The 20,251-nt window shown below is 41.1% G+C and overlaps 1 protein-coding gene across 1 annotated transcript; it reads right to left on the bottom strand.

Moving 5' to 3' along the window:
• Window positions 1–840: 840 nt before the first annotated feature.
• On the bottom strand, window positions 841–18,603 carry thbs4b (thrombospondin 4b). The gene is made up of 22 exons (XM_006796741.3): window positions 18,294–18,603; window positions 14,327–14,524; window positions 13,712–13,971; window positions 13,492–13,594; window positions 13,277–13,359; window positions 13,108–13,159; window positions 12,587–12,738; window positions 11,144–11,281; window positions 9,872–9,949; window positions 9,625–9,777; window positions 9,444–9,548; window positions 9,247–9,354; window positions 8,002–8,161; window positions 6,988–7,106; window positions 6,471–6,523; window positions 6,185–6,378; window positions 4,305–4,483; window positions 3,650–3,698; window positions 3,352–3,548; window positions 3,069–3,241; window positions 2,749–2,888; window positions 841–2,421 (listed from the first exon to the last, which is right to left on the bottom strand). The coding sequence occupies exons 1-22, from the start codon at window positions 18,370–18,372 to the stop codon at window positions 2,363–2,365; spliced, it is 2,832 nt and encodes a 943-aa protein (XP_006796804.1). The 5' UTR covers window positions 18,373–18,603; the 3' UTR covers window positions 841–2,362.
• Between the last annotated feature and the right edge of the window lie 1,648 nt (window positions 18,604–20,251).

Here is a 20,251-nt window from a genome sequence, read left to right as displayed (position 1 = left end):
AATTGCTGCTCTTGAACACCATTTGCAGCATTTTAAATTCCTGTCACGATGAAAAGTGTGGCACCTTATCTAAATTTGCATATTTTTTTCCAAATCCAATTTTTAAAAGCTTATCCAAATTCTGGTCTCAGCTCACCATAAAACAGCTCTACCTCCAGGTGAATGCAAAGTTCCCACTGGTGAGATTCAGAGGCATCGTGTGGTCTGCCTGATTCTTTAATTAACAAATGTTCCATCAGAGTGATCTACAGTGGCATTTTAGGAGCCTTTGATCAAAACAAAACAGCACTCTTCCAGCGTAAATGGTGGGCAAGTCATTTTTCCTAAGGGGTCACATGAGGATCTAAGACTGTCATGGAGTCAATAAGCTAATAAAGAGATAACATTGTTATTGAACAGAAGTGAATTAAACTTATTGGTGTGGGGCTTCCATAACAGTCCCAGTTTGACATGTAGCCCCTTGGTATAATTAATTCCGCATCCTTGAAAAGTAATGAATGCACACATGCATGATTTTTTAAAAATATATAATGTTAAAAATTCTGTATGATTCTTGAACCCAGTCAAACAATCCAGACTAGTACAACTTATAAAATAACTAAACCAAATAACAGCAAAATGTCCTTTATGTGTATACAACATATCTTTATCTCAAAGTAATTAGTGGGCTACATAGAAAATACTTCTACACATTATAATGATTTTTTTTTTTAAAACTGATACATATTTTTATGTATTTTAAAGCCCTTTATTTTGGCCAGGTTCATGACTATATATATATATATATATATATATATATATATATATATATATATATATATATATATATATATATATATATATATATATATGTAAGTGAAATGATCAAAATCTCAAGGTTTAAATAATAGAAAGAGAAAACTATGAAAACCAAACTGGCCTTCTAGAGTGAGCGAGACCAGAAACATGATCAGCCCATTTTCTGGTAGCTATTATAAAAAACAAAACAAAGAACAAATTGACCCCACAAACACAATGGCCCACCACCCAATCTAAGCTTTATGTCAGAGCTGTCCTATATTAATAGTACTGGAAATTACCAAAATTATTTTTATATTTCTTTAATGGTTAATCCAAATGATGAAAATATATTTTAAATGCTAAAATACAATTATTGTTATTATCAATGAATTTTCAAATTGATTGAAATACAAGAAAAGGTGAAAAAACCCAGCAAAGCTTGTTTTTTTCTTTTTCTTTTGACAGTTATTTACTTCCATTTCTGACAAGAAAATGTACCAGCTAAATTTGGGTATAAAAAAGGTGAATTTAATTCCTTATATGCCAATAAATGTAAAGACGTGTTTTTTAGTTTGGTTTTTATGGTGGTCTAAGAAATCTACTAAGCACTGTATATCCAAAAAGCATTCAAATATGACTTCTGCGTAGTAGTAAAAATTATTATATGTTAACATCTCACTTTATTTCCTGGGAAAATGTAGAATTTATTATGAAAAAAAAACATAATAAAAGAAAAACTCCAAGTATAGGGGAAACAAAAGTAATAAAACTGTATGCAGCGTTATGGTGTCTTATGCTACATATTTTGGTAAGGATTCAGCTTACAAGATGATTTAACCATGAGTAAGGCACTAAGAGGAAGAGAAGAAGAGTATAGGGTAGAAGACAAAATAAAAGACGCAAAAAATGAAGTTTGGGTAAAATAACTAAAATAACTGTGCAGGAGATCAAATGCATCAAATGCACATTGTCATCTCCACCAGAGACTCTTCAGCATGTCAATTTGTAACTTTTTGCATGAGGAAACTGTGAAAAGGATTATGTTTTACAGAGAGATACAAAAGGGTAAAAATCAAATATGCAGGATTTCTAAGGGGGGAAATTTTACATCACAGTCGCATAATGAAACATAAACGAAGGTGGCTAATGTGTGTTAATGAATCCTCCTGAGTTTGCTTTGTAGGCAGTCTATTCTGTATTTACAAGAGTTTCAATGAGCTTCTACTGTTGTTCCCCGGGCTTGTTTTCTTCCACTTTAAGCACCTGTTTTTCTGTCTCTGTTGTCCTCGTGTCATGTCATATTGCAATGTATTTGATAAAATCCATTAAACCTAAAAGCTCAGCTCGTGTCTTTGAGAAAATGACCATCAAACAAAAAAAGAGAGAGACATTTAAGAGAAATGAGACAGCATGAGAAAATACACACACAGTACAAAGATTGTGGCCATGTATGCACAAAAGCCGTAAACATCAAAACACAGACACAGGCATCCACACACGCACACACAAACGTGCGCACACTCGCACGTACACACTGATGCATTCCTCGTAGCTCTGCAGTGGTATTTTTTTCGCGTTGGCTTTAGAGCGAGTCGACGCCATGCTGAGTGCTGAACTCCTGGAAATCCTCCGGGATGGTGTCTGCGGAAGTGACAAAGTTAGGCGTTATGAGACAAGCTTAAAATCTCATATGCAGTGAGGTCAAACTAATTCTCTTCACAGCTGCAGTCTTTATGTAATAAGATGGAATATAAAGCTGTCGCAGACAGCTAGTCTCAGAGGTCATGCAAGAAGATGCTGCACATTCCGTGAGGCTGAGAAAGCCCTTTAGTAAAATGTTGATCAGCATATTAGCATAGTTTTCTGCTAATTACCTGCACTAAACACCAAATTAGGATGAAGCTACTGACAGTTTTCTAGCATTGTTATCCCATTTTTAAATTATGTTGCAACGTTTGATTTCCTTACCATTGCAGCGGTATTTCAGATTGGACCAGATGATGTTTTCTTGCGAGAAACAGAACACGCCAAGTCGTCCTCCTCTCATGGTCGTGTCGATGGTCACGCCGGAGTCTGCAACCAGCTCAGTTCCTTCATAAAAGCGGGCTCTGCATAAAGCACAACAAGGGATTTTTACCTTAGTTATTAAATTACAACTATTAAGACTAAGAAACAGCCAGCCTGGCTTTCCAATGGCTGAAGATACAGTTTGCACCTACACACAATCCTGACCGTCTCATCTTGCTCTTGGCAAGAAAATTTAGGAAGCCATAAGAATTTTATAATACCTGATGTATCCAACCTGTGGGCGGTGCTGCAGATACCAGCGATAGGACACCTTATCCTTCCAGCCCACATTTCTCGGGTCCTTCCACAGCAGGCGCACTTGGTCGGTGGTGTCTCCCGTGTGCCACAGTGAGTTTCTCAAATGCTCGCCGGGGCCTGATCTAGACTTCACAGCCTGACGCAGAAGCAGAGACAAGTAAGGCGATTGTAGAAGCAGAAGGAAAACAAGAATGTGTAAGACAGGTCGAGTGAGTAAAACTAAAGTGAGATGACTCGTCCTCTCACCTTCAGCTGTATGCCGGGCTCGGCCACAGCTCTGAAGGGGGTTGCCTGCCAGTAGGTCTGTTCAGTCTGCTTCCACATCACCACGTAGAAGGAGGACGAGTCCTGGTAACCAAAGATGAAGCCAGCGTAGTCATCATCAGTGACTGTATTCACGTGAAAAGTCCCCTCAAAGTCCACGCCGCTGAAAGCCGTGTAACCTGACATCAGAAAGAATAATTAGCGCATTAGATACGACGAGTAGTTTCTTGCACACGACACTAAAAGTGATATTCAGGTAAAAAAGCTAAATACACCTTACCGACAGCAAGTCCTGGATCACTATTCATGGTCTGAACGATTTCCATTCCCTGATAAGGAAGAGATGTTTTTAATGATGAATGATGCACCGTGAAACTTTTAATTTCAAAAGCTTGTATTTGCATTTCAGGTTTATTAAAATGTGCTTGCACACTTACTTTTTTTTAGGCCATGAATTAAAGCTGCTGTGACTCTTTTTTTTTCAACACACTGTGAACAACACGACCTTTCAAGTTGATTTGGCAAGTGCCTTATATACACATTTAGCAGCTCTGATTTTACTTTCAGTTTCTGGCCACAAACTGAATACAGATCAGCACCCTGCTTTCAGCGTAATTTTTCTGTTCTTCCAGCTCCCGAGGGCAACATCTGCTGAACATTAGCTGCTAAATGCACCAACACGTTCATCAGCTACCGACTAAGTGTGTCTAAACATGTAGTGTAGCGTGGGTTTTTAGAGCTTTTTGGCAATAAAAGGCTGCCTGCTGGGCCAGAAATCTATTCAAGGAGAGTGGTAAGAGTGAACCAAAACAGCAAAGCTGGACAACAAAACACTTGGGGAAATCACAAAAGTCAAGTAAAGTCAAGCATGTGTATATAAAAATATCTGACTATGATGGATAAATTTGAATGATCAGTGATAATAATGTCCATACCTGGTTCAAAACAACCCAGTTGGGGTCAATCTGGGCATCGCCCTCGGGGTCCAGCACAACAGTCTGATAGGCCCTGAAGTCAGTCAAGGTAATCTCGGCATTTTCAGGACAATTATCAATCCTGTCTATCACTTTGTCCTGGTCAAAGTCAGACTCACAAATATCTCCAACACCGTCACCTGAAAAGTTAAAAAGTACTGTTAAAAATCTGGTGCATGAGTAGTTTCAAATCTTTAATTTACTTTGGAAACACAATAGTGTATGATCAAAATATCTCAGAAGCTGTGCAACCTCATTGGATAAATGATCTCAAGTACTGTACTTTGTCACTACACAATAGCCAGCCTTGATAGCCGGGGATAGACCGCCAGGGCCTCTGCTCGATGTGTTTCACCCGACCTCTTTAGTGACTCCTGTGGGTGGTAGAGGGCAGGCCTATGCCTAATCCATGTGAGCTAAGGGCCAGCCACCAGCCACTCTCCTTCAAGCTCCCTCCACAGGCCTGGGTTCAGGGTGGGGCCACGGTAACCCTGCCCCGGGTAGGGTGACCTGGTCCTTTAACTTCTCTCCTTTCCTGAATCTGAATGGATAATGACTGACAAGAAATAGCTTTCTCTGAAGGGCACCTGAGATGGGGCTAGTAATTCATTCATTCATTCATTCATTCATTCATTCATTCATTCAAGCAAGGGCTCAGAGTGGAGCCACTACTAAACATTGAAAGGACCCATTTGAGGTGGTTTTGGTATCTGACAAGGATGTCTCTCGGGCACCACCAGGGAGAAGGCCCCGTGAAAGATCACGGGGACACGTTGGAGAGATTATATTTTTTGGCTGGCCTGGGAACACCTCAGTGTGCCCCTGGATAAGCTGTAGGAGGTGGCTGGGGAGAGGGAGGACAGGCTCACAGAGTGCACGATTGAGTAGAAATCTAGAAAAAAGATTACAATGTCAAAGGGAACCACTTTGCTTTTATGTAGTTTGTGGGAATTATGAGAGTGCCACACATCAAAGGCCCCTGAATGACAGCGAGGGGGAAACAAAATCTGTGAGGGCAGAAAGAAGGAATCACTTTGTTGTGTGGAGCAAACAGCAACTAACCACCAGACGACACACAAACTAAAGAAACCCTAATCACGACACAGGCTACGTGCTTTCTGGTCTCTGCTCAACAGGGGACAGCAATAGCCCTGGATGGCAGTTACAAAAAACAAAACCCTCTGTACGATAAACTGAATCTAAAGGGAGCAATACCATTTCTTAATTCATAGGTCTAGATGCTACATATTAGCTGGCAAAAATACATTCGTCTAACAGCACAGCTTTGGACACATGACATTTAAAAGGGCACTGATTATTAAATAAAAGCAAATATCTGACTTTAGAGTTCTGTTAGGCTATTAAAACTGTGCTACTACCACAATTGGCTACACAAGAAAAAGTTGTGTGCTGTAATAATGTAAGTAATGGTCTGTCAACTCTGCCTCGCTGAACTCTGACTGCTGGGAAAAAATGGCCTTGCCCCTCTTTATTTGAATTGACACTCCACTCCCATTAGTTTCAGAATCCATTTTCACACAAGTAATGTCACAGCGAGTCATAAAATTGGCGAATGAGTTTAGGCTTGCAAAAATTGCGCTTTTTTTTCTCCTCGCAAAAATTGCCACTTAATCTGCCCAAGGTTGCTACTGCTTGATCTGCGTGGGTGTGAAATAAATAATGTCAGTAACAGTGCAGGGGGAAGAGAGACGTTCTCCTGAAATTATGACCATTAATCTTTCAGCATCGATCTGCTTTTTAGCCAAACGGCTCAACAAAAACAACTGAACATCCCTACAAACTCGCTTTTTTTCATTATTAGGGGACAATCTGAAACTCACTGTTATCATCAATCTGATCAGGATTTGGTACCAGCCGGCAGTTGTCTGGACCCGGTGGTAAAACATCCGGTATCCCGTCGTTGTCATCATCGTCATCGCATTCGTCACCCAGCCCGTCTTTGTCAGAGTCCAGCTGAGAGCTATTGATCACGAGTGGGCAGTTATCCTTGGTATCCTGGTGACCATCGCCATCACTACACAGGAAGCGACGCAGTGACATGAGTTAAATTGAAATAAATGAATAAAAGCTGTACTGGTACTGTAGATATCGAGATAGTGTTATCACCTGTCTTGGTTTGTATCACAGGAATCCCCAACCAAGTCATTATCAACATCAGACTGAAGAGAGAGCAGACAGCAACGAGACAAGTGTGAAAATACGACATGAATCCTGCAGTTAAGATCTTATTTTTGTAAAGGTAAATGCACAGTGCAAACAGCTTCGTTCAGCAGTAATATGGACCTTTTGAATGACATATTAGAACTACAAACTATAGAACAAACTGCATTTATCTGACTTTTCTCAGATCAATAATAATTTTTCCTTTTATTTCAAAGAAACTGTTAGTGTTTTTTTACGGAGCACAGAATGTTTGAAGCACTTCAACAGTGTGTTAACAGTATATTTTTGTATTTCATAAGATGTTGAATTTGAAATCTCATATCTCACTCATAACTATAGTGGTTAGATAAATCTAGTGAATCAAACACTAAATACTACGAGCAAAATCAAATAAACTATCCTTATGTCAGTGTATTTAGTTAATTTACATGACCGCCATACATCCACCTGTACGACTGACCTGATTTGGGTTGGGGATGTCGGGGCAGCTGTCACAAGCGTCTCCCACCCCGTCTCCATCCCGGTCCAGCTGGTCTCTGTTCTGGACATGCTGGCAGTTATCCAGGAAGTTCTTCCGACCTGCACATCGATCAAGTGACAGTCATTTAACACTCAAACTACCACCAAGTGGGCTTATAAAATATATAAATGTGCAAAGAATTTGATGAGCAGTCAGTTAAGTCAACAAAGACTGTAAATCCTGCATGTCAGCTGTAAAGATGTGCATTTGTTTGCTTTCTGCAACAGTGGACCGAATATCTTGCTTTAGAAGACAGATATGAGTTTGGGTCACTATTTTCCAGGAAATAATCAGCTGTATTATTTGTAATATAATCACAGCAGCATACCTGTGGAAAGCAAGCCGTATTACTGACAGAGTCATCTTTATCATGAAACACGAGGAACAGATTTATGCTGCTGTCGCACTAAAGAAATGATTTTATAAGCTGATCTTTCAAATATTACCACTAGGGTGCACTGTTGCATTTTCTATGTTGTTCTGGAGAATCTGCATTCAGATGGTATTTTACTTCATCACAGGGAGGCAGTAGCAGCACTACTAATGCATAAAGGTCAAGCAGCAGCAGTGGAAGGAAGAACTATCTTCTTGTCCTGTGGGGGCTTCATGAGGTGTAATCACGCTGCTGAGTGATCAAAGGTTGTACTCGCTTTGGGGTCAGCCTGCTATCGGCTTACATCATTTATTTTTTTCTTTACGGTGTTGTTTATTCAGCCTGAGCTGGCATACAAAATCTATCCTACTACACAGTGATGCATTTAAACAACACGATTCAAAGGGATCTGTAACTAACTGTAAAAGTTGCATGCATCGGTGTGAGTAATTTACTACGAGACCACAGCGGTGGAATCATAAAAGGGAGTGCAGGGTAAGAAGTCATAACAGCAAAAGCCTCCAGTGATGTTGATTATATAACAAGAGCGTCAGCATCAGTGATGTCATTTCTCTCCTCACCATCTCCATCCATGTCATCATCACAGGCGTCCCCTTTGCCATCACCGTCAGTGTCCCTCTGGTCGGGGTTCTCCACCAGGCGGCAGTTATCACAGGCGTCACCGTGGCTGTCCTTGTCGCTGTTCCTCTGGTCCACATTGGCTTTTAACCTGCAGTTGTCCTGAGGAAGAACGAGCGTGTGCACGTATTTATTTATGAGTCATGTGAGTGGCCTCTGTATGCTTCAGGGCTGAAACCTTTTCGATTTTTATGAGATTGATATCACTGTGCATCTTATTACAAAACATGAAATCTTTTGTTTGTTTCTTTCGCTGCCCGTACTGCCTACATGATTAGGAGTAGCCAAACTTAGCACATAGGTACATCTTAGCCCCCGATTCGTATTGTTAGGGATATCAGTTAAAATCATCATGTTGCTTTGCAACCACCTGGCAGTGAACTAAAAACAAAACAGTTTCTGGTCATATAAATGACATCTACCGCCCACACTTTTAACTTTTCTCAGTGTCATTAAGCATATAATTTTGCCAACAGCAGAAAAAAGCCAAAAACAATACTCTAGCATGGACATGTACTAGTATGGGGTGAGATGATGGGGGAATTCAGTGCCACTTGGCTCATATTTCTGCCCATAGCAAACAGCAACTTTTGGCCCTTAAGTAGAAAAATTTGCAGTTCCTCTTTTAAAGGTATACTTTATAAAGGATTTTGGCTTTGTTTGATGGTAATTAAACACTCTAAATATTGGATGTTCAGTTTCTCCAGGCTGTTTAATTTGCTTTAAGTCTTTTTTGTAAGCCAGCATTAGCATCCCAATGCATCTTGCTAATCTAAGTAGCAAGCAATTACCCTGATGTCAGCAAATGGTTGTATCCACACCAAACTTGTGGCTTTGTAAAGGTAGCCAGCGGGTGACCTCAAAGTTGCTACATCCACATTTCTGTGCATAAATGTGGTGTCTGTGAATATGAAATGTTAATCGGTGAATTTGGAAAACAGCGGTAAGTGGATAGTGGACAGCCATAAGAATTGGACAGAGCTAGGCTAGCCCCTTTGACCACTTTACAGTCGTAAAATAACCGTCTGCCAGGAGCAGCAGTCATTTTAGTGCACATACACATAAGAGGTATTAGTACTTTTACAAGCTTAAACAATCTAGGAAAATTAGCAAGACAATTAACAAGAAATTAGAATCTTTAGGTGTAATGTGTTTTTAGAGGCATTTGTTGCGAGATAGCCACCGACCTGTTCGTTTGGAATACCATCGCCATCTGCATCTTCATCACAGGCATCACCATAACCATCTCTGTCGGCATCCTCTTGACCAGAGTTAGGAACAAAGACACAGTTATCCTGCAAAGACATGTGACAGTATGATGATTAAATAAAGATATACCTGCCACAGCAAAGCTGCTAATCTTAACAACCTGCACCATGGTTACCTTTCTGCAGTTTGGATCTTTGCATTTGAGTTTCTCATCTGGATATCCATCAATGTCCGTATCCTTTCCACACAGGTATCCATTTCCAGCCCAGCCAATTCCACACTGACAAGACAAATGAAGCTTCTTACAAACTCATTCAATTACTGCACATGAGCATCTGAGTGATGAAGAATATTACCTGACAAGAGATGGATCCGTCTCTTTCTACGATACACTGAGCGTTGACATCACAGGGGTTGGTCAGGCTGTTGCCACAGCTGATCTCCGGCTTACAGCCCTTCACCTGATCTCCTGTGAATCCTGACTTACAGCTACCACAGTGATAGGAGCCCTGTGCGGGAATTATGACAACTGCACATGAGCATCTTTGAGTAGCAATAAAGACCTGTAGTAATGGTCATACAATATATCAACGGTGTTCTTACTGCAGAGTTGTGGCAGTTCGAGTTTGCAGTACAGCCTCCATTGTCAGGTGCTTTGCATTCATCGATGTCATCACAGACCTGGATTGTAAAAAATGAGCAGACTGTAACAACTTGTTCAGATTTAATTGCTCCAAAAAATAAGTGTAAAAAATACCCCCCAAAACAAAACAAAGGATGCCATATAAATCCTCTAAAGCCCCTCTAAAGCTGTGCTTTATAATACTTACAGTATTAGAGCACAAATTAGAGTGGGAGTAATTTATGCACACCGGGCATTTTAGGTGTTTATTTTGTAGGAATCTAAAATGCATTAAAAGGGTAAATAACACACTACAGACTGCAGGTCATATTTACAAATTCAGAGCAATAAATAAGCATGGAAGTAGAACGTAAATCAGCAAATTAAAAAAAACGATATCCATCTGTTCCCGCCAATCAGGATCTGGTGCATCAAGATAAACATTTAGTGTGGCTAATCCTGTGTGACATGATGGAGATAATGAAAGCAGTCCAACGAGGTGGAAAAGTTATGTTTTCTTCATGTTTTAAATTTGGTGTCTTCATTGATCTCGACCAAGTTTGTCAAACATAAGGCACAGGGGCCAGAATTGGCCCGGAGAAGACAAACCGACCCACTGTGTGGTGTTGGAAAAAAGTGAAGTTGGGTAAAACTCTGGAGTTTTTTTTTTAAGTTTTTTAAAAGTAATACAATTTTTCCTACTGATAAAGACACTGCCCGTGGCCATTTACACTACACTAAAGTAATTAAGTAATTAATAAACAATTACTTGTGCCAATAGATTTCTTTCATTCACTACAGCTGTCAGGTAGAAAAAATGAGATTTACCACTGAAATTGCCCTTTTTCTTACATTAAGCTATCTCAGGGATTAAACGGTCCAGCCCTCTTGAGGTCAAAGTGGGTTCTATGCGGCACATGATGTCTAATGAGCTTGACAGACCTGATCTACTGGCTGACTGGACTCCAGTGAAAACCCCCATAGGTTTGTGCAAACTTTTTTAAACACCTAAAGTAAAAGTCACTTGTGTTGGCACATTTATTGATTTTGCTCTTTGCTCTTTTGAAGTGAGAACCCTCCTTTATTGTTTAAATGCTTATATAAATCATTTTATGGTAAGAACAACAATATATTGCAATCTGCTGCTGGATTCAGACTACATTTAAGTCCATTTTTGTGTATGTGTGTGTGTCTTTTTTGATATACACTGATAATAATATTCTGTTTCCTTCATGATGCATCCACTGTCTTACCTGTTTATTGGTCTGAGCGTACACTATGCCCACACCCTCCACTGGCAGGCCGGTGTAGCCCAGCGGACAGGCGTCACAGCGGAAGCCTGGGGCAGTGTTGACGCAGCGCACTCCAGGAAAGCAGGGGTTAAACTGACACTGCAGAAAGGACATGAACTCTGTTGAGCTGCAAAATGTATGTGGTTCTCAAAGGGCTTCTCCCCAAAAGCTTTTAGGTCTGATGACATTGCTCATGCAAGAAAGAGAATGCTGAAGGGCCCAGTCCTCAGAAAAGAGGTCAGTGCAAACAGAAAAGACAGACAGGCAAACACTCACGCACAAACACACAATCTTGTATTGCCATCCCTATAAGGTTCTCCACCTTGTAGTAGAAAGTTCTACCTTTACCTGCTTTTTTTGGTCATAGTCTAAATTATAGAACATTAGCCTGTGTGAAATATCTTTGCTTCTCATGTTCCAGTTTGATGGACCCACTGCCATTCAGTCTGTATATGCTGAAAATGGTGAAAAAATCTCTGTAAACTAATTCAAATACCTTTTGAAGGTGGGAAAAATGACAAAGTTCCTCTTTGTAGACACAATAATGCACTGGAGTACAGCTCTGAGACATCTGTATGGATGTGTTATGGTAAGCTTCTGGTTAAGACCCCAGACTAGATCTTTGGTAAAGTTACAGTGTGTAAAATGTCACCAATAGATGTCAGTAGATTGCAGTTGAATGAATTCTGTTTTCTTGCACCTTCCAGTTCAATAATGCATAATCCTAGCTACAGTGGCTGCTGGAGGGCAAACAACTTTCTTTTGTCGTGAACGTGAGCTGTTAGTCAACTGTCGATCTCAGCCGGTGTCCATGTCTATTTATTCAGGAGGAGGTTATGAAAGGAACCCGATATGAGTCGATGACTCAGTGAGGCGCGTCGCAAAGGTAGCAAAACTTCCATTTTACATCGCTTCTAATCATTATCTTACTGACTGATCAGCATATTATGATATACATCATATATGGGATATACATTAGAAAAAATACAGTGAGATGCATTTCTTTCACCTATAAACAGATCGTCAAATAAGTCATTTATGGATCAATTCTGGAGCCACCATTATTCAGTGACGTGTATTTGAGTGTACTCCTTAATCGCAGCCTGTTAATTCACACTGTTTCTCATCGGGATCCAAAACCACTAATATGAACTTGCTGCTATGCCAAATAGATACACTCAAAACATTTATCTGTCTTTACCCTAGCTATAATCTCATAAACCAGCAGCCCAAGTAGTAGCCATAAAACACTCGAAAGGATGTCGACAGTTTGCCCTTACACCACAGGTCGTAAATTTATATTGATTGTCATGAGAGCAGAGGCGTGGCAAGACACACACACACATACACAGACACACACACACACACACACACACACACACACAGAGTGATAATGAGCTTTACCTCGTCGACATCATCACAGTTAAAACCATCTCCAGTGTATCCATCAGGACATGGTCCACATTCAACACCTTCTGCTGTTTCTATACACATGTCGTCACGGAAACAGACACCCGGTGCACACCTTGGCTTCACCACCTCTGTGCCACCTAGACCTTTAAATAGGAGGAAATAAAGTTTTTTTTTAACCATCTGTTATTCATTCAGTAATATCAAAATATCATGTAGGCACGGATACTGATAAGGATGTACTGATACCATTATCATGTGCAATCTGCTAATAGGATAACTAATTTATTGAGAGAGTTTTGAGTCTGAGGGTTCAGTACAGAAACAAAGCAAAAAGAAAGTCTTCCATTAAACTAAAATGTGCACATTTTTGCCATTATTATTTGCATTGTGACACAACATGAGATTATCAAAAAAAAAAGAAAGTGATCAGCTGTGATAAATTAAACAATTGGAAACTGGTCCTCAATTTTCCTCTCCACAATGACTGACAGCTACTATAGACATTATCTTACCACAGGCCTGACACTCTGAGATGGTATTCCTGAGAAAGGATGTTTCTTTAACCTGGAACGGGTCAAAAATGAACAAAAGTTTATATTCAGTCAGGCGAGCTGTCAGGGAGGTCAGGGTTGACGGAGCAGAGATTAAGTGGCCTCAGAGGGACTGCTAAGAGGTGGTTACCTGCTGAATTAGGACGTCTTTCAGCTCATTTATCACCTTCGTTAACTCCAGCATTTGATTGGACAGCTGCTTTGTGTTGACCCCTGAGGGAGAAGGACTGTTATTTTATTCAGCTGAAACAGAGCTAAGGGCTTCTCAGAGTCTGCCCCCCTTTGACTCAACATTTCCTATCGCTGAGAGTGTTTTCACTGACATTTCCACAGAAAGAACCTTACCCAGAGTCTGAACTGAGTCTCTTTGCTGGAAGTGGCAGTCTTGTAGCGACGCAACGTTTTCAAATGAGTCCCCAACCACCAGCTTTAGTTCATCTAAGCTTTCCTGTTTAAAATCAATCGAGTGAAAGTGCACAGCTAAGCCATCTGGAAACCTACAGAGTCATTATCGTGACAGAAGGGCAATCACTATTGTGTGGAAATATTGTAAGCGATGGCTCACCTGCTCTCTGGCTTGCATGGTCTTTAGTTCCACTGTGCCATAGCCTGCTGGCAAACCCTGGAAGGCAGCAGGGAGATCCCTGACTGTCTCCACCAGCCTGCAGTCCAGATGCAGCTCCACCCCACCTGGCCCCTGCTGCTGCTGCTGCTGCAGCCCCCTGAGGTGGAACAGCAGTCGGTGTTGCTGGCCATCTGCCAGCACCAGGTTGTTGAATGTGACAGAGGCCATCCTCTTGTCACTCCTCAAGTACCGTAACACGGCTTTAAGAGGACACGGCATGGAAGAGGAAGAAAGAAGAAGAGGTAATGAATAGAGGAAAATTGACTGTGTTGCTGTAAAGGGTTTATGTGATGTTAAGCATCGATATTAGTTTTGCTATTTGTTTCTCTATCTGTGCTTGGATTGCGTCTTAGCACATAGCAACAGCAACGTCATTATTTGTGTAGCTATTTGGCCACAACCAAAATAGTTTGGGGCACAAACTCAGTACAGTTCATTATGTGGGGGCAAACACTGTCTGCAGTCTTTAACCCTTATCACGTTTAATCCATTTTAATATGAAGACATTGATTGGCGTAGCTTTAAACAACCAGCGCCTCTTTGATGTCCTCCTACCTCGGTTGAGCTTCCCCATCACTGTGAACTCAAAGTACTTGCTGTTGTCCCTGGGGTTGTGCAGGCCAAACACAGTGGTTCCGGTCTTGGGCTGCAACTTGAAGGAGGTTAGGATGAAAGCCTCGTTCACCCCTTGCCCGGTCAGGCCCCCCTGCAGCAAGTCTGGCAGGCATTCGGGTGAGGTGAGCAGATCGTAGACTGTTGAGACAGATAGCAAGGCAGGGAAACGGGAAAGCACATGAGTAATGGATGATGTGAATATTTACAACCCGCAGCAGCGCTCTGATCCGAGAGTAAACACGTTCCGAGTCGACAAGAAGAAGATGATGATGTTGACCCAGCATTAGATGCTCTCGCAAGACGCTGCGTCAATCAGTCAGCGCAAACTTGGCAGGCTGGGTCGGCTCAGGCAAATCAAAAGGAGGCGGATTTGTAAGTAAACAGCGTACAGTGGCTTTAGATGTGTGCTGTTTTTAGGATCTTCTCTTAGGTTTGTTTTAAAACTGTTTGAATTATAAAATGAGATGGAGCTTCCGCTTGCAGACAAAAGCACAGTGAAATTTAGACGTTCTGACTCGACTGACAGGCAATTTAAAAGTAAAAAGCCAGAGAGGAGCAGAACACTGGTGCTCATGGTCAGAGTCTCCTTTTAATAAAGTGGCTTGGGAGCTGGGCAAACCACAAGAGGATGCGCACTGAATCTCTAGTCCCGCATCTGCACCATCGTGAATACACAAGCACCACTGAAACGGTCCGCACGGCCCTCTGTCGTGAGGTAGCAGAAATTGCTCCCAAATGCTTCCGCTGACTGTTGTCAGCCAAGATTGCCCCAGATGAGATCTCTCGCTCTTTCTTTTATCTCTCTCGTCTGCCTGAGGTCCCTTGTGTTTTGTCAGACACAACACAGAGCCTTTAAATATGTGCGCAGATAAGTGAGACTAAGCCACCGAAATTCCTGCTTGCATCGCGCTGTCAACACTACTTCCACTAAAAATGTAAAGCTTTTCGAATCCTTTGTGTTTGGTTTTTTATCAAGATAAGAACTTTTTTAATATATTTAAAAAAGAAAAGAAAAGAGAACAAAGGAAACTCGATGTGTGCATCGTGTCTTTAGTGGCATCCACACACACGAAGCGCACAGTCCTGCTTTTCATAAGTCTTCTGGACAAAGGGTTTCACAGGGTCAGGGCTGTCTTCCACAGGAGACCCTGAGAAAGTGCCTCACTTCACCCCCCGATTAACCTGAGATTTCAAGCTTCATAAAACTAGTTCAGCTGAAAGCCATAAAGGAAAACAGTGTCTTGACCTTTCCTTAACACCAGCATATAAATCTGTCACGGTGCGATTACTGTAAAGAGTGCAAATGGCTGGCATTCCTTGTTTCAGCATTTCAGCACATGCTTCGCACTCGAGCATTTCTGTGTGGCAATCTTTAATTTATCGCATCACATTTAAAGGCCAGCATAACAGCAGTGAAGTAATTACGTTAACAACATCGTAGCGTATAGAACAGAAGAAGCAAAGTCACATTTAGCCAAGAGTCATCTAGCTACCCAGGACCAAAACCATGATGTTCAAACGATATTAGGCTTTTATGTGTATTTTGTAGACATTTTTAAACATCACATGACATATTGTCACTTTTAAGATGTGTAAGTGTTTACAAATGTAACTACACGTGCACTCCTACTTTACTTCTAACACTAGCTTTCCTTTTGGCTTCCATTAATTCTTGAATAAACTTAAAAACTAAACTAAAATAAGTATAAACTAAGTAAAAACGTGCTTTCAGCATTTCTCTTGCTATTTTTGCATTGCTGTATGTGTTTTTAATTGATTTACTTGTTAATACCCTCGATCTTTAACATTACAGTGCGATAATGTTGGAAAGCAGATCACATGGTCTGTGCTGACATGGGGAGCTGTCATAAACCCAGAAACCCACTGCACTGATGTCGCAGCTTCAAACAAGAACAAAGCACACATTGAGCAGTGTCCAAAAGCTTTTTTCCCCCCACTGTAAACACAGAGCAGTATTCTGTAATGTGTATTTCTCCAGGAGACCATCATGATTCTGCGCTAACACTGTGTCTATTCTTAAAAAGTGAAACTAAATAAACTGGATGAAATATATTCTGCTGGATGAGTGCAGCCTACGTGAATCAATGAATCAGCTAGCCGTGTGTACATTTACAGAAAGATATATTCATGTAAACACAGAAACTCTATGTGTTATTGTCATTATCACTGATTTGGGTTACGTTTACTTTCAGCTTTGTCCTTAGATCCATGCTGACATTTGAATTGTAAGCGGAAGAAAAATGAATGGAAAAAAGTTGCTGGCTTTGACTTTCTGCCACCTGTTATTATTAATTCCCCCTCTCTTCTACAGCGTGTCTTTCGTCCTGTCCCCCTCCTCTCAACCCCAACTAGTTGTGGTGGACTCCTTATTGGTTTGTCCCAGAGGTTTCCTCCTGTTAAAAGGGAGTTTTTCCTTCCCACTGTCACCAGTTACTTGCTTGTAGAGGGTCATTTGACTGTTTGGGTTTTCTCTCTATTAATGTAGGGTTTTTTGTTTTTGTTCTTTTTTTACAATATAATGCACCTTTACTATATAAGTAAAAACTGAATTGAACTGAACTTAGCCAAGCTAAACAGTGAGTTAAGACTCACCACAAACTCTGCAAAGATAAGCAGAGCTGGATATTCCCCCCTTATACCTCATTTTAAAGTTTGATACAGCTTGGCCTGGAGGATGGCCCAGAGGAAAGACAGTCCGCTTTAAACTTCAGTAATATCAGCTCTCAGTGAGCCATCCTTGAGATGTTAATATTAATCAATAACATAGATAACGCTTATGGAATGTAATTTTTGAGCACCTAAAATCAGACTTGGCTGGTTTAAATGGATCTCACTCCTTGTTTTGTGGTCACGCAGACAATGAGCCTGAGAAATGATAGATGACAAACTCCATTAATCTGGACTTGTTTTATACATACCATCAGGCACCTATTTGCCAAAAGACTCCAGGGATTAATGGGCATTTTAAAGGTATGCCATCAATCACCTGGTGGGGTTTGCAAGAAGGGCGATAAACTCTAAACGCCAACATTTCTATGCGTCGCGTAGCCCCGCGTTTGTGTGTGACCTTGAATAAACGCGGGCGCGTGCGTGTGTGACTGCAAGCGCGTGTCAGACAGTGTGAGAGAGAAGAGAGTCTTGAACTTCAATACTGCACCCAGATCATCTCTGATTATTCCCATGTGTGTGACCAAGCTGGGATTTTGTTTAAATTAAAACGAGCCAGGAAGCTGAATCTCCCGAGCCGAAGTAATCAAGCAGATCCGGCTAGATGGATATCAAAATCAGGATGTCTTTACTTCAGCGGAAAGATGGTGGGATTTAATACTCAAACTTTTGTCTACTTTTATGATTTTTTTCTTATCTTTGCCTGCTTCCTGTCAGAAACACACACACCCAGCCCAAATAAAAGCATTTGACTGCCCCATATCTTCTACAACTCACTGGGATATTTAGCATTTTATTCGCACCTCAGTGAGTATCACACACATTGTCTGATCTTTTTGTGTTTGGGCCTGCATATCATATTCTCTTTCACAGTGTCTGCTTCATCCATAATGCATTAAAACTCATACATAAGTGTGTTAAAATACTGAGTGGTGGAGCCATTGAATCTTTTTTGACAGCTAATGAAAATGGACGATTACATTGCAGGCAGGGTGTCAGAAATAAATAAAAAAATAAAAGAAACCTTAAAGACATCGTTCCTTATGTGTGTTTGTGTAAACCTAAAAAAAAAAGAAAGATGTTTTTCCACTTCTTGATTTTTTTTGTCATCCCAAGCAGCAACCATATAATCCAAATAAAAAAAATGCAGTGACATTTAAATAACTGACATGAAAAGCGACTCAAAACACTTCAAAAAAAGAAAAAAAAACCCACTCACCCAAAGCCTGGGCTTCCACGTGTAAGCACATTTTTAATAGCAGCTGCAAGGCCAGTGTGAGGGCCGTCCACACGTTCATTTTGTCCTTCCAACTGGTCCCAGATCTGCAGTTTTCTTTGTAGCTACTTAAATGTGTCTGAAACAGCAGCAGTTTCCCCCCGTTGAGGCGTATCTGTGTACTTGTCTTCCTTTCTGAATCAAAAATGAGGCAAAACTGTCATGTTAAGCCTAATAGAGGGTGCTGACTGCTTTTATGTGTGTGTGTGTGTATGTGTGTGCGAGAGAGGGAGAGTGTGTGAAGAAGGGATTGTAGGAGTCTTATTGAGGGAGGAGCAACAGGGCCAGAACCTGCTTTTAAAACCTTCCTCAGGCGGCCCCATGCAGAGAAGGAGTGACCTGGGAAAACTCTTTGCATTGGCTCCTGCTGGCTGCTACCAATTCCCACAGGCGCCTTCACAAATCTGCTGTACACGGTTTGCTCCCTTTAGAGTCTAGGAACCCACGTTTGGCCACCAAAAACCAGACCGGAGGCCGAATATTTTTAGACTCTTGAGTTCAAGCTTGGGGTGAATTTCTGAAAATGTGTTTCCCACTTCCAGAAAACAGACTTCTAGTATTTATTAACATTCTGCCTGAAAAAACTAAAAGACAGATTTTTTTTAACTTTCCTTGCAGGGATCAGATGTAACACCTTTCCTATCTGCCCCTGGATGCCACTTCCATCCCTGGGCAAGGTCAGGAAACAAGCGCTCTGCTGCTCGTGCCTTAACAAGCCGCATTAAGTGGCCAGTAGAGCTTCAGACAGGCTGCTGGCTCACATGGCCTCCGGGTCGTCAGCATGTCTGGCACCGCGTGACCGGCCACAGTTGGTAGAGGTGAGGAAGCTCAGGTCAGACTTATGCTTTGTTTGTTTTTCCCTCTTTCTTTCCCTGTTCCATTTTATGTTTTTAAGTAAGTTCCTCCAGCCTAATTCCATGTTACCACAGAACCTGTATTAATTATCTGGTACTCTTTCAAGTCTTAGTGGCTACAAGATGATGTTCCCACTTAAAAGCATAAACACGAGTACCTATAGCAACAAACAACACCAAATGAGTCACAGTTTCCATACGCCAATACAGGTGCTCCTTGTGGTTAGCCAGAATGCAGCCGCACTGTTTTTTGGGGTTTTTTTTCATGCTTGTGAACTGTTACAGACTCCATTCAGTCAGCAGCAGGGCGCTCAGAGTTTTATCTGCCCTCTGATTGGTTTTCAGAATGATGCTTTACAGGCGTCGGGGTTCTGGATGACAGAAAGCCCCACAGACCTCCATGCGTGGTCGGCAGCCCAAGCCAGGAGCTCAACAGACCACATCAGTTTGCTGGAGGCCCTGGACTGACTCACATCATGGTGCGGTTGATGAGGTCAGACAGTGAGCGCTGCAGCTGGCTCAGAGATAAAACTAAAGCCCAAATGTGTCTGACACCATCGCCTGACTATTTTTATTTGTGACATCGATACAACCAAATCCTGAGACCCTCATACCCACACTCGTAACTCAACTTACATGACGTGTAACAGACACTAAAGATTACAACACTGCTGCAACTCCAAAAACAACAAATCGTACTGTGTTACCAATAAGTACTACGTAGCCGACTTCAAGTTACGGCTTTACGGAACATAAAACAACACTGAGAGCTGTTCCCTCGCTCAGAGGAGGTCTGACAATTCGTATTTTTTTAAAAACCTTTCAACTGAAAACAAAAACAAGACAAACAGGTCAAAAAACAAGAGTGATTAAATGTCCATAATAGGAGGCAGGTGAGGCATTAACAGCAAAGCAAAAGAAGATGTTTTATTGTAGGCCAAAGAGGAAAAATGAAGAAACTACAGATATTTTATGATCAGAATTAATTTTAATCAGATTCACCTTTTATGTTTTTTTATTTAAGATAGTTTTTTTTTTTTTTAAATT

Source organism: Neolamprologus brichardi, chromosome 7 (assembly GCF_056152115.1).
Source record: "Neolamprologus brichardi isolate AB-2024 chromosome 7, ASM5615211v1, whole genome shotgun sequence".
Lineage (NCBI taxonomy): Eukaryota > Metazoa > Chordata > Actinopteri > Cichliformes > Cichlidae > Neolamprologus > Neolamprologus brichardi.
Note: the sequence above shows the minus strand (reverse complement) of the source record. Positions and strands in the feature narration are given on the sequence as shown.